This window comes from Phyllobates terribilis, unplaced genomic scaffold (assembly GCF_046119375.1).
Source record: "Phyllobates terribilis strain yellow unplaced genomic scaffold, ASM4611937v1 Scaffold_4__5_contigs__length_816908805, whole genome shotgun sequence".
NCBI lineage: Eukaryota > Metazoa > Chordata > Amphibia > Anura > Dendrobatidae > Phyllobates > Phyllobates terribilis.
Window position 1 is genome coordinate 246,270,477 of NW_027362764.1, and position 13,149 is coordinate 246,283,625.

At 42.2% G+C, this 13,149-nt stretch overlaps 1 protein-coding gene across 1 annotated transcript in view; it reads right to left on the reverse strand.

Moving 5' to 3' along the window:
- The window catches only part of VOPP1 (VOPP1 WW domain binding protein), a 247,345-nt gene extending 235,840 nt beyond the window's left edge, over nt 1-11,505 (reverse strand). Inside the window, exon 1 of the mRNA XM_073678196.1 lies at nt 10,965-11,505. Coding sequence (XP_073534297.1) covers nt 10,965-11,015 — 51 coding nt within the window. The 5' untranslated portion in view covers nt 11,016-11,505. The remainder of the gene's footprint in view (nt 1-10,964) is intronic.
- Nucleotides 11,506-13,149: the final 1,644 nt, after the last annotated feature.

Below are 13,149 nucleotides of genomic sequence, written 5' to 3' on the forward strand. Positions count from 1 at the left end.
CCCATCACTGATGTGTAAATGCAGTGATAGCTGTGTGCACTCCAGAACCAACCACTGATAGCTGAATGTATTACAGCAGAACTTGTGCTGAGCTTTATAGTTCTACTAATTCCACAGTTCTACTATTTACCAGAACTATCAATCAAGGAAGAGTCGCCCTTCTAGAAACCACAAAGTAAGGAAACTAAGGAGACTACAGAGTCATGTTCTGTTCAAGAGACAACTTGAGAATACCCCCTTAATTATCTTACGCAAATCTACTGTGGCTTTTTCAAAAATTCCTTGGCAAAAAACAGGAGGTGAAAATTGAATCTATGATGGTGAAAATTGAATCTATGATGCTGACTGGCCAGCAGATCTGCACATGGATTAGAATCATGGTAATTTCAGATCACAACGAACTGCAATAGGCATGTCAGTGCAACTGAAATTCCATATGATATCATTTATCATTTTTTAGGGTTTGTTTTTAATCTCTCTATTCCAGAAAACGAATAGTCCAAGATCTCGAACAATTGAAAAACCAGCAGTTTACTAATGCGGAAGTTATACAGTTAATATTTATACAAGGGGCCGTATATAACAGCATTAATAAAACTGCTAGGAAATAGTAATGGATATCATCTCTTAAGATGCACTGACTTGCATATTTGGATTGAGCAAGAAAAAAATAGATTTGATTTGAAAACACTGCCATGCTGAGAAGTGCAAAGCTTCTTATTGATGCCCAGGTGGATGTCTGCCAAGAGACAATGCGCAGCCAGGGATCAGCCAGAGAAAGATGTTCATTTGTAACTGTAAGGAAACTCCTTACAATCCAAGTAAAAAAATACAAGTTGTAGCCTTTACATAAATATATACATGTATTTTATCAAACAGATATCAGCAGGGAAACTTGTACCATTCTGCTGATTTCAAAGTGAATCTCCGCCTTCATAGTTGTGTAGTAATACAGCATCCCAGTCATTTACATATAAAAGTTTTAAAACAAGAAGCCATGTTAAAAAAATGTACGAGATAAAGTGAAGCTTGTTGTTAATCCTGAGCCAGCTAATTGGCCCCTGATAATCAGATTGAATGGTTGGGGGCAATGAATTGTGTGCACTTTGTGCCACTATTTTCCTAAATATCTAACAGGCTTTTGTGGTGACTTATTGACTGTGTAACATTTTCAAAGGGTCAGTATAGTCAAGGAGACCTAGCAATGAGAAGTGCAGCTAGGCAATTTTGATTGGATCAATGCACCAGATTGATAAAGGGGTGGTCCACTACTAGGACAACCCTTTCTCAATATGAATAGAATAAAAACACCTATACGAGTACTCACCTCCCGTACTGGCTCCGTCCCAGCTGTGTCATCACTCTCGTTTCTGGGGCTCTCGTGCGGTTGTTATGTCACGTGAGCCCTGCTCCCAATCAGCGCTGGCGTCACTGTCTCCACCTTCAGACAAAAAAGTAATCAATAGGAAGTGAGAGCTGCAACTGGCCGCTCACTTACTCTTGATGACTTATATGTCCAAAATAGAGAATAGTGACACCAGTGCTGATTGGGCGCAGTGGTCTCCATCGAGGACTACATGGGAATTTCTGTTCAATGGGAGCTACGACATATTCACTTAAATGATGCTGAAAATTTTCGGCATCATTTTAGCATTTGTCTTTTCCAACATGCAGGAAAAGTGGCAGAATTTTCTGCATATCGGAGAAAGATGAATACTGTCACGACAGAGGCCATACATTGACTCCTTTGCCTACACTTATGCTAATGGCTCTGTCAGCACTATGCCAGGGATCACGTTGGAATCCATTTTTTTTCTGGATTCTGAGTGAAACCCCATTGTAATGCTCGATGAGGTCCAGTGGAAAAAGGAAGGCTTAGGGGTGATCTTATTACTATGTACAAGTATATGAGGGGACAGTACAAAGACCTTTCTACTGATCATTTTACTCTTAGGCCTGAGACGGGGATGTGGCGCCTCTGAGTGTTCGGTCGCCACAGAGGTACTGCATCTCACCCAGAGGTGTGGTATCTCACTCTCAGGTAAGGAAGGAGTACATCTCGGGACCCTAACACCTGCATCCAACACATACCCGCAGTGGGGGCAGGGCGAGAATTCTCCTGAGGGAGAGCACAGTCCCTGGTCCCTAGCTGATGGGAGGAGCTATGTAGTGGGTCTGAGTGGAGGAAGTAGCTTAGGGGAGCACATGAAAGGAGAATATAAATAGAGAAGCCATCTTGTTTAGAGCAGTAAGGAGTGAGGAGGAGCAGTCCAAAGTGAGAGGAGTGGAGCAGGGCTCTGCAGGAGCTCTGCTCAGGCAGAGGGCCTGAGGAGAGGCCCAGGACTGAAGGAGAAGGAGAGAGGAGCAAGAAGTGCTCCAGGAGCGAAGAAGGGACTCCAGGGGTACGGCAGTGCTGGAGGCCACCCATATGCCCGAATCCACAAGGAGGCGGAGAGGTCAAGCCACACAAAGGGGAACGGTCCCTCAACTAGCGGAAGACTGAATGTCTCAACTAGAAACCAGAGGCTGCAGTATTTCAAGTCCTGCAGCCAACAGTCCATATCAGTCTCACCGAGAAGGTAGCTATAGAGGACCCAGGGGACGGAACAGACGTCGCCCGACAAGGCCCGCGGGTACCGGATTGGGACACTTGGTATGAGGTGAAGGGAGACGCCCAGAGAGAGAACACACAGAAGGGGGTCCCGCTAAGTACTCCGGAGATATCTGAGGGTGGACTGAACCCCTCCCTGAGTAAGCGCAGCACGACGAGGGAAGTTACGCTGGTACCTGTAACTTGGACTGCAACAACCGTGAGTAAAGACCCTGAGGACTGCACTCCATTGTCTCCGTGATTATTATCTGCACCATCAACCCCTGCACTACAATGCCCAGCATCACCTATAACATCCACACTGCCCTGGAGCTAAGCTCTACCTGTGGAGAGCCACACCAGCTTTGCTGCACTAACATCAGCTCCAGAGGACCTGCTCCGCAGCGGTGGCTCCCTTTAGCCGCATACCACAGGTGGCGTCACGAACATTGTACATAACAACTATAAAATCCCCTTTTTACTGACCGCCCTGGGTCACGGACCGGGTCACCGCCACTGTGACATCTCCCCTAGCAACGACCGGCCCGGCACCGAGTACCCCACGGCCCAGGGGGCGCGTCAGGGACAAGGGGGCATCTTCTATGTCTGGAGGAAAGAAGGTTTAATCATAATCACAGACGCGGATTCTTTACTGTAAGAGCAGTGAGACTATGGGACTCTCTGCCGCGTGATGTTGTAATGAGTGATTCACTACTAAAATTTAAGATGGGCATGGATGCCTTTCTTGAAAAGTATAATATTACAGGTTATATATACTAGATTCGTTGATAGGGCGTTGATCCAGGGAATTAGTCTGATTGTCGTATGGAGTCAGAAAGGAATTTTTTTCCCCAATGTGGAGCTTAGTGTTGCCACATGGGTTTTTTTGCCTTCCTCTGGATCAACATGTTAGGCTATGGGTTGAACTAGATGGACTTAGTCTTCCTTTAACCTTAAAAACTATGTTACTATGTTAGTGTGTAGGTGTCATCCTACGCTTAGCTATCCTGGTACATGATGTACTGGATATTTATCTTCTATTTAGCTAATGATAACTTTAGCATCATGGGTGCGGGAACTCGTTTTCTCTCACTTCCCAGCATGCTGTGCATTTGCCATTGTCCAACTGCTTGTTTGTACTGAACTGAATGCAAAGGACCCCAACTTCCTCTAATCTGTTTCAGCATCTCTGCTGCTAGAGACAGATTGACAACAGTTCAAGGTTGTGGGATCCACTCTGCATGCCGAGATCCCACAACACGGTAGTTCGAGCACAACTTTGGTAGAAAGTCAAGCACTTTTGGGGACATTCTTTGCACTTATGGGTAGCTTTGACACTAACTAATATGTAATAAAATAACCAGTTTTGGGCTGTTCACTCTTTTATTAAAGGGAATCTGTCAGCAGGTTTTTGCTATGGGTTCTGAGAGCAGCATGATGTAGGCAAAGAGACCCTGATTCCAGGGATATGTCACTTACTGGGTTGTGAGTCTCTGTTTCAATAAATTCAGTGTTTACTCAGCAGGAGATTATCACTTCCTGATTAGCTTCCTTCTGCTCAATGGTCCAACCATTCCCCACCACTGATTAGCAGCTCTCAATATACAGTATAGATAGAAAGCCAATCAGTGGTGGGGGAGGGGTCAACATTCTGCGCTCTGCTAAATCTGCAGCATAAAAAACTGTGATTCTGTCACAACTGCTGCATCCAGTAAACTACGTGATACAAAGAAAACAAGCCAATATTTGAGGATAGTCATGTAGGATTGGAAGTGTCCTTTAAAATTATACTATCTGTCCAAAATCTACTTTGACCATGATGTCAACAGCCTGAAATATATCCATTACTATAATAACCATTTCCATTATACACTCCTGCAAATAAAATATTGTATTAGGGAATTTTTATTAATACAGATTGGTCACTATACTGTTAAACAGTTTGACCTAATTCATAGCTAAAAAGGCAATCTGTAAGTCACTTCATTTAAAAATAATATTATCTTACTTCAAAAAAATTATTGAGAGTACCGCTAAATAGGTGTATAAATTCTGTCTAAGGCCACAGCCCCACTATCAGTATTTGGTCAGTATTCGGTCAGTATTTTATCTCAGGAGTGGGAGCTAAAACCAGGTGAGAAACAACCAGAGAAAAGGTATAATGGACACAAGTCACCAATTCTGCATTTATCATCCACTCCTGGTTTCGGCTCCCACTCCTGAGAAAAATACTGACCGAATACTGATAGTGGGGCCATGGCCTAAGTTGTTAAATCTTGCCTTTTGAGCTAGCCAAGTGCTGCCGCGTATTTTACTAAGGTGTTACCGAATGATAACATCAATAGAGCGGTTACCATTACTGCAAAGAGTGAGATATCGTTAGGTCTCGCAAGACCTCGCTCTTTCACTGCGACAATGGTTGTGAAGTGCTCTGCATGCCGGGATCTTACAACCTAGATGGTTGTGCCAGAGTTTGGGAGAAGGTTGGGCCCTATCGGGTGTCATTAGGAGCACTTTGATTGTGATTTTGACAGTAACATATTAAATAAAATCACCAGTGTGTGGCTGCCCACTCTCTTATTAAATAAAAATCCACAGATTGGTGATAGGTGATCTTTAAAGCCCAAATGACTATCAAGGTGATATCGGCATGCATTATCAATGTAATTATATGTATATAGCAGGAGATCTCATGGCACATCGAAGCCAAAAGCATCAGCCTTGGTTGACTCTGCTGATAAAATCTCCAGAATGAATAGACCCACTGTTCTGTGCATTAGCACCACTGCACTTATGGTCTTCTGCTGCCCTGCAAGAACTCCATTACTTCAAGCACTATAATTCAATATTGGAGAAGATAATATTATTGGGCTTTTGACAACCTTTCATTGATTTCTACCAAAGAGCGAACGAATGTTACACATAATGGATACTAGAGATAAATTGGAATTTGAGCTTGGTGGACCTCAGAAAACACTTGATCAAAATGTAGAATGGTAACGGGTAAAATGAGGATAAACTAAAAGAAGATAAGAGCTAATCATATCTGGATGCTTCGAGCTCCATTTAAGAAGAGCAAATTCTAGTGGCCTTACAATACTTATACATGTAAATAAACACTACTACTGCACTGCTAGATAAAATCTAATCTGAATTAAAAGCAAAATATCAACATTTTCAATTTAGATAATTTTTTTAAATTAATATAAATGTCCCATTCAACATTAAACTATAACAGTAAAATATCTATAATACATAACCTGTAGCTCCTCTATGAACAGTGTCTTGGTAGGAGGAAAATCCTAAAGATTTGTATCCTTCCTATTTTGGATATTTTTGGATATTCTGCCAATGACCTTCACAAGACATAGCCGTCATCCCTCTGTCTAGATTTTCATTAAATTTAATCGCTTCTGAGAGAAAACTCTAAATGTATATTTGGCTTGATTTTACAAATTTGCATCTTAGCTTGTTTCTTTTTTTTAGGTCATACATTATTATTCAGATTTAGTTCTCTAATGTGTTCTTATGCCTAAAAATATTTAAATAGAAAGTGCATAGCCCCCAGTGGCATGCCTTGGGCCGTTCAAGATTCTAGGTAGGAAACACTCCCTGAATTTTCAGCTTTCGGTTACGGTTACATTTTAAAGGGGCTGTCTATAACACAGACAACAGTTCTAAAAATTTAAGTCAGAAAAGTATCAAGTCAAGCAGATAATAAATTTGGAGCCCTACAAATTATTATGTGGAGAACATGGAATGATAGTTTCCTGGACATCACATAAAATGGAGTTAAAGGGTTTGTAAACTTGTCAAAAGTCCAATGAAATAGAACATGGAGGGAAGAATTATAAGGCACTCAGAACAGCGTTGTATGGTTCTGGCTCTAAACTCTCCTAAGATAATCCTCTTTGAACTAGTGTATCTATTTAATGCCTATCTAAATGGAGCCCTTGGAGGTCTAATTTACCCATTGACCATCTGTTGAAAAGCATGTTTGGCGGAGAGGGATCATGTTTACTGTATAGTTGTGCACAGAGTAGTACATGGCCCCACAGCTTATGAACACTGCCGTACAGACTTCATTGGGATCTGCATGTTCAGTGTCTCTCCAAGAAGTAAACCTTCATGGGAGAATACCTCCGTGCATACAAAGTTTGATGGAGCATACCACAATTTTTCTGTTTCCTTTGTTTGGTTTCCAACAGAAAAATATGTATGAGAAAAATCCTATAAAATCAGTGATATAAGGAGGCACAGTAGAGGCCTCATGGAATCCCTACTGTATAAAGCTGTTTGCAAGGTCCCAAAGTGTCAGAATGCAAGCCTTGATCATTCTTGGTCAATTAACTGGGGCAGTGCTTGAGAAGCATTGATTAAAAGTGTGCATTTTTTAGGTACTCCAACCCCTTCACAAACAGTAATTTGGAGGACTGTTTTGAGGGATTAATGTCTAGTTATATTTTCTTCATTTTTTAAAGAGAATGTTCTAGGAAATGTTCTTGAAATTGAATTTATTGAAAACTGAAGTTCAAGCTGCATAAAGCATCAGCAGCAAATAATGTGTGAATAGAAAACTAAAACTGTCAAAAACTGTTAAGTGTAGACTCCAAGTAGATATCAAGTGGTGTACCAAGATACCAAGTGCTTACGTTTTACAAGTAAAATGATTTTTCTGTACTGACTGATGTTTTCATTGTATTGTAGGTAAAGGTAATTAGGCCCTTTGTACAGTGCATTAAGAGTCAACTAGACCATTGGGAGCCTTCGGTGGGCCCAAGCTTCATGCAGTACTACTCTTATGAAAGCAGACAAGTAGACGGACTAATCCCGACTATTGTCACACTGACATTGGTGGCTCGGTAGTGGCACATGAGATTGTGCGTACTTTCACATACAGGGACCCGTCTATGCACTTATATATGTTACTGTGCAGACAGCAGGGAGATACATAACCTAAAGACTTGTGTTCCCCTGTATGGGGATTGGAGGAGGAATTTAGTAGTGAGAACTAGAGTTTAGCTCTGGACAGCCACACCATAGACCAGAAGTTGCTTACCTCAGTGGAGTGCTAGAAGGTGATGTCTCCCAAATTTATACGGATGATCTGGTTTTTGATAGAGATTGCTTGGTTTACTTGTTAGTTTGTTTTTTTGCCATGACCATTAATATGACAATTATAATTTCCTTTCTGATCTTTTCTGTATGTATATGGATGAATGATGTGTTACTGTGCAGCTTTTGATCCCATGTCTACCATTCCTGCGCCAGTTAAAACAGTACGAGAATGCTAAGGGTCTACATTATATGGATAGAAGTATGCATCTCTTAATCATTGAATTCAGATCTTTCATTCAGTGCCATTTCCACAGGAGTATAAAATCCGGCACCTCGCTATGCAGTCTACCTTAATAAACATTTGTGAAACAATGGGTTATTCTAACGAGCTCACAGAATTTGAACATGGTACTGTGTATGCCACCATTGTAACAAGTCACTTCATGAGATTTCTTCCCTCATATATAATCTACAAATAACTGTGAAATATATTACTGAAATGTGGAAGGAACCACAACATCTCAGCATATAAGTGGAGACTACATTAAGTTGTAGATAGGGGCACTGAGTGTATAGTACATAAAAGTCACCAATGTTCTGATGAGTCAGTGACTGCAGAGTTCCAACCTCTCCTGGTATTAACAAGAACCCAAAAACAGTGAGCCACGAGCGTCATGGCATGGGTGTCCATGGTCGAGCATTTACATCCACGCTATATGGATGACACCAGTAAAAACGAGTCCGGAGAACATTACCTGTCTGAATGAATTGTGGCAACTGTAAAGTTTGATGGAGGAAGGAAAATGCTAAAGGTCCATTTAGACAGGCAGATAATCGAAGGATAAACATTCATAGGACCGATCACAGCCAGTCACCCTTTAAAGTTTAACAAGTTAGCTTTTTTTCAGCACAAAGCAGGATGAAAGATTTTTTATGTTTAAAAAAAGATAGTTCGTACATGAGCAATATAGACTAACATATGTACGGCAGTGTTGGCATTAAGATTGTTCTTTAAGCGATTATTCAATCAACAACACACTTTAAAGGGAACCTGTCACTAGAGTCATGCTGTCCAAACCATGGGCAGCAAGACTCATAGTCTGGTGGCATAATTGCTGCCAGATAAGTCTAAAGGCCCCCATACACATCTCGCTAATGTCGGCCAAACCCGATGGTATTGACAGGTTCACCTGATGGTCCAGTGTGTATTAGGGTGCCAACTGATGATCAGGAGAGGTGATGATAGCGCATGTCCAATTTCTCACCCAACCACAAGGTTCTCCCGGAGATAAGCCTCTGGTCAACGTGTCAGGTGGCAGTTTTCTCAAAGAGAAAACACAGCCGAGTGCGTTCTCCTGTGTGTGGGATAGTTGGATGAGATGGCTGTCAGCTGAACGATCAGCCAAAGCATCGTTAGGCCAACTCCCATCTAACGTATGGCCAGCTCTACTCCTGAAATGCTGTGGAGTTTCAGAGTAAGCATAGTTTGAAAAGCTGGTCTGGAGCCACCAAAAGGGCCCTACACATCTGGCGCAGCGTCCGGCTGTCTTCTTCTCACCTTGCTCCAGTGGGTTGTCATGTCTCTCCCATGCATGTACATAGGGAGAGATCTGCCAGTCATTATAATTATTTTATTACAAAGAACCACAGTTTAAGTCAGTATTTGATAAAAACTGAGATGAAAAAAAGTGGCAAATGATGGTGAATGCCATTTTTGGACAACAATGTATAACTCATAACGTACTGAAAGTGGGTGTGGTCTGCAACTTTTAGACAAATTTATTGACACCAAAAGCAGAAAATGATGCAAATCTATGCACATTCATACCAGGTGTATATCTATTTCTCTTATTTTATGACAGTCCAAAATACAACTAATTATTATAAGTTAAGTTTTTTTAATGAATTTGGGAAAATTCACTCCAAACGGGCTTTTATTTTAGAATGGTGTATGACATGCCAGTCTTTATACAGGTGGGTCATGGTTTCTTTGTTTGTGGCTCATTTTTTACAAAAGGGAGGAGTCAATTTCTGTTGGGGCGTGGGACAGAAAAACACAAATGTGACTTTAAGAAATAAAACACAGGGATTGTGAAACGTACAAGGAGAAGCGGAATATTTATCGATAATTGTAATTATAATCGTGATCCAGTGTCTAGAAATCTGTCGTCTACATTCCGAAATGTCACAAAGTCAAATGACAAGTGCATTCTTTACTTGTCCGAGCCTGTCGCACGTCTACAAGGTTGTGCCTTCTCTAGCCGTGCCGAATACACAGCTGCTCTGTTTGAATTTCACTTTTTGACCTCATTTACATGTACAACAGCAGAGTATTGATCACGAGAACAACAGAATTTATTAATAGCCCGGAGCCTCAACAAATCTGTTATGCTCTCCAGGGGAAGAGGTACAAAGTGGTTAAAGTTACACTGGTCCATTCACACAGTGAATACAATGTATCCATACATGTCACATAACAATAATAATCACAACTAGCTTGTAAACAAATATAACGCATGTAAAACGCGTGGGAAAGAAAGGGGCTTAAGGAAAAAACAAGAAATCCCAACGCTCTGGGGGAACAATGGACGCACACATGCAGGAAGAGTACATTAGCAGTAAGGCCTTACATTTCATACTATGCTGAGTACAGGCTTTTATATTTTCCTGCTGTAAATAATGAATGAAACAAAGGAAGGTCTTCAGCTGGCAAGAGAAGCAAGAAGACATTTAGATGGTCTTGCCCCTAAGTCCAGACACCCAGCAACATTACTAATGAAGATCTCAGCTGCTGCGGATCCTCTTGAAAGACAGCAATCACAGTGGTCCTAAAAGTATTTAGAAGTGCTATTTCTTTTAGAATATATAAAAAGATGTTCTGCAGCAGTTATTACTTTGCCATTATCTGCTGGAGCAGGACTCATTACTAAAAATGTAAATGTGGACTATGAGAAAAGGGGAGACATTAACTAATGCCAAGAGGGATTTTGTTATTTTGGATATGTGCGATGCCGATGCTTCCATACACAATAAATGATACAAGTTCACAGATCTGTTAGAAGTGACACCCTGGCTCATCAGGTACAGACAGCGCAGGAGGGTGTCACAGGGCGCCTGAGCTGAAGATCTTTATAGCCATATATAGAAGCTAACAGCAATTTGTCTAACAAAGGAGGGTGGATGGTGGGAGATCTGTAGAATAGAAACCATCATTTATAATATCACATCATGTAGCAATATGGTGAGTGGATGACATCTATAATTGAGGACAACCCCCAGCAGTGTGACATTAGTCCTGGCAGTGACCTGTGCTTACCTCCAGCAGCAGTGACAGCAAGAAGAAACCAGCACACTGCAAACTCTTCATGTCTCAAGCACTTTCTTCAAGACATCAACCTAGTGATCAGCCCTTCTTCGCCCGGCATCAATGGCTACTTCTCCACAGATAGCAATGACAGCTGTAGAGTCCCCCCCAAAAATTCACCGCTCCAGCCTTTAGTTTAGGGTTTCCTCCATTTGTTGTGAACTCACATAGCAGATTCTAGATCATCAGGACAATCAATATAAAAGCAGCGTATAGAAGATTGATCCTGGGACTCCGGTGCTGGTTACAGGCTCATCCTCATCAGATGACAGAGGTGGCTCGTACAAGAGGGGGCGAGGATGCTGATCATGTGGGAAAGCCAACACAAAAAAACGATGCGGGAGGGGACGGGAAAGATGAAGAAAGAAATAGCAGCTGGGAAAGGAAGGCAGGGTGGAATTGTAAGCTTGATCCCTGATGGAAATGGACGGAGAGGAAAGCCTGAGAACACACAGCGAGGAGGGGATTAGGAGGAGGAGGGGGTGCTGGCCTTTTACACCTCCCTCCCTCCTTCCCTCCCTGTCGTGTTTCTTTATGGCAGCAGTAATGAGATCTTTCATATTCCATTATTATTGTTCTCGTGTCAGTGGCCTGTGAAGCATCCAGTGATAGTACAGACTGTGCTGCCGGGCTCTGCTCCATGTCATGCGATTAATGCTGTGTCTATGGCTATACAAAGAGCACCTATCACCGATGTAGCAGTGCTCCGCTTGTCGTGTGGTGCCTGGTAGAGCACACTGAGATAAGGTATTGCAGTAGGGTTACCTTTATGTCATGAAACAGGTTCACACTTGTACAGTGCTCTGCGCCAAGCACTACATCAGGGTTTCCGTCAGATTCCCCGAAAAACTGTATCCCGATGGAAACCCCCCACAATCACTGTTCACACTGTCTGGCCTCCATCCTGGCAGTATTTGTCTGCTCCAGATGTGCATAACAACAAAATGCTCAAAATGTGCAAAGTGAAAACTTAACTCATCTCAGCAGCAGGGTGGCTCAGTGGGTAGCACTGGTGCTTTGCAGCGCTGGGGTCCAGGGTTCAAATCCCACCAAGGACAAGATCTGCAAGGAGTTTGTATGTTCTCCCCATGAGTTTCCTCTGGTGTCCTCTGACATTCCAACTAGATTCTAAATTATGAGCCCCAATGGGGACAGTGATGAAAATGTCTGTAAAGTGCTGTGGAATTAATGGTGCTATATAAATGAGTAAAATAAATACATCTGTCAGGGCCTTTGCATTGTAACAAGACAATAAAAAGGACATGCAATTGCAAAGTGGTAATTGTCTTTGAACATTGATAGAGAAGGCTGGTGCACAAAAGTCAATTGAAACCATTCTGACTCTTGGTACTACACAAAGCTGGCAGCAAAGTGGTGCTTATTACTTTATTAAAAAGTAATATGTTTTTATAGGCCTAAATGTATTGGGGTCTCATAATAAGAAGGGTTCTCTGTAAAATTCAGAAGCTTGTAACAAGTGGTTCTGGGTAGGGAACTTTTTGATTTATTTTATTCTTTTTTAAATTATTTATTTATTTACATTATTTATTGCATTTTCTCTCTTTCGATTATTTTATTGTGTTTTATCAATATAACCAAAAGTTTAGTTAGATATACAACTTCAGCACTTTATGAAGATCATGTTACAGCGAATCATGAAAACAGAACAGTGGGATATAACCGTAGAACGATAGTATAAAGATAGAGGCAATAAAACAAACCGCAAAGAAAAAAGGTAGGGTAGGAAGGGGTTAAATCAAGAGTGTAGCGTCGGCGTCCCTGCCTCCTGCTAGGCAGGGACGCTGTTCCCCTCACCTCTCCGCTCCGTGCCCGGCGTCTTCCTCCCGCTCTGCTGGCAGCGCGCGCTGCTTCCCGGCCACGATGCTTAGGGCGCGCGCGCTCCCCCTCTCTTAAAGGGGCCGCGCGCGCCATCCTAAGGAGTCCCCGGCCAATGGCCGGAGGACTTCACCATATATAAGGCACCTCCTCCAAAATGGAGGTGCCCGAGCAATGTTGTTGCAAAGCCTTCACTCGGCTTCAGCCCTCAGGTCCCGTTACCATTTACCTGCCAGTCACCTACCAGATTCCTGCTTGTTACCTGCCAGTCACCTGCCAGATTCCTGCCTGTTACCTGCCA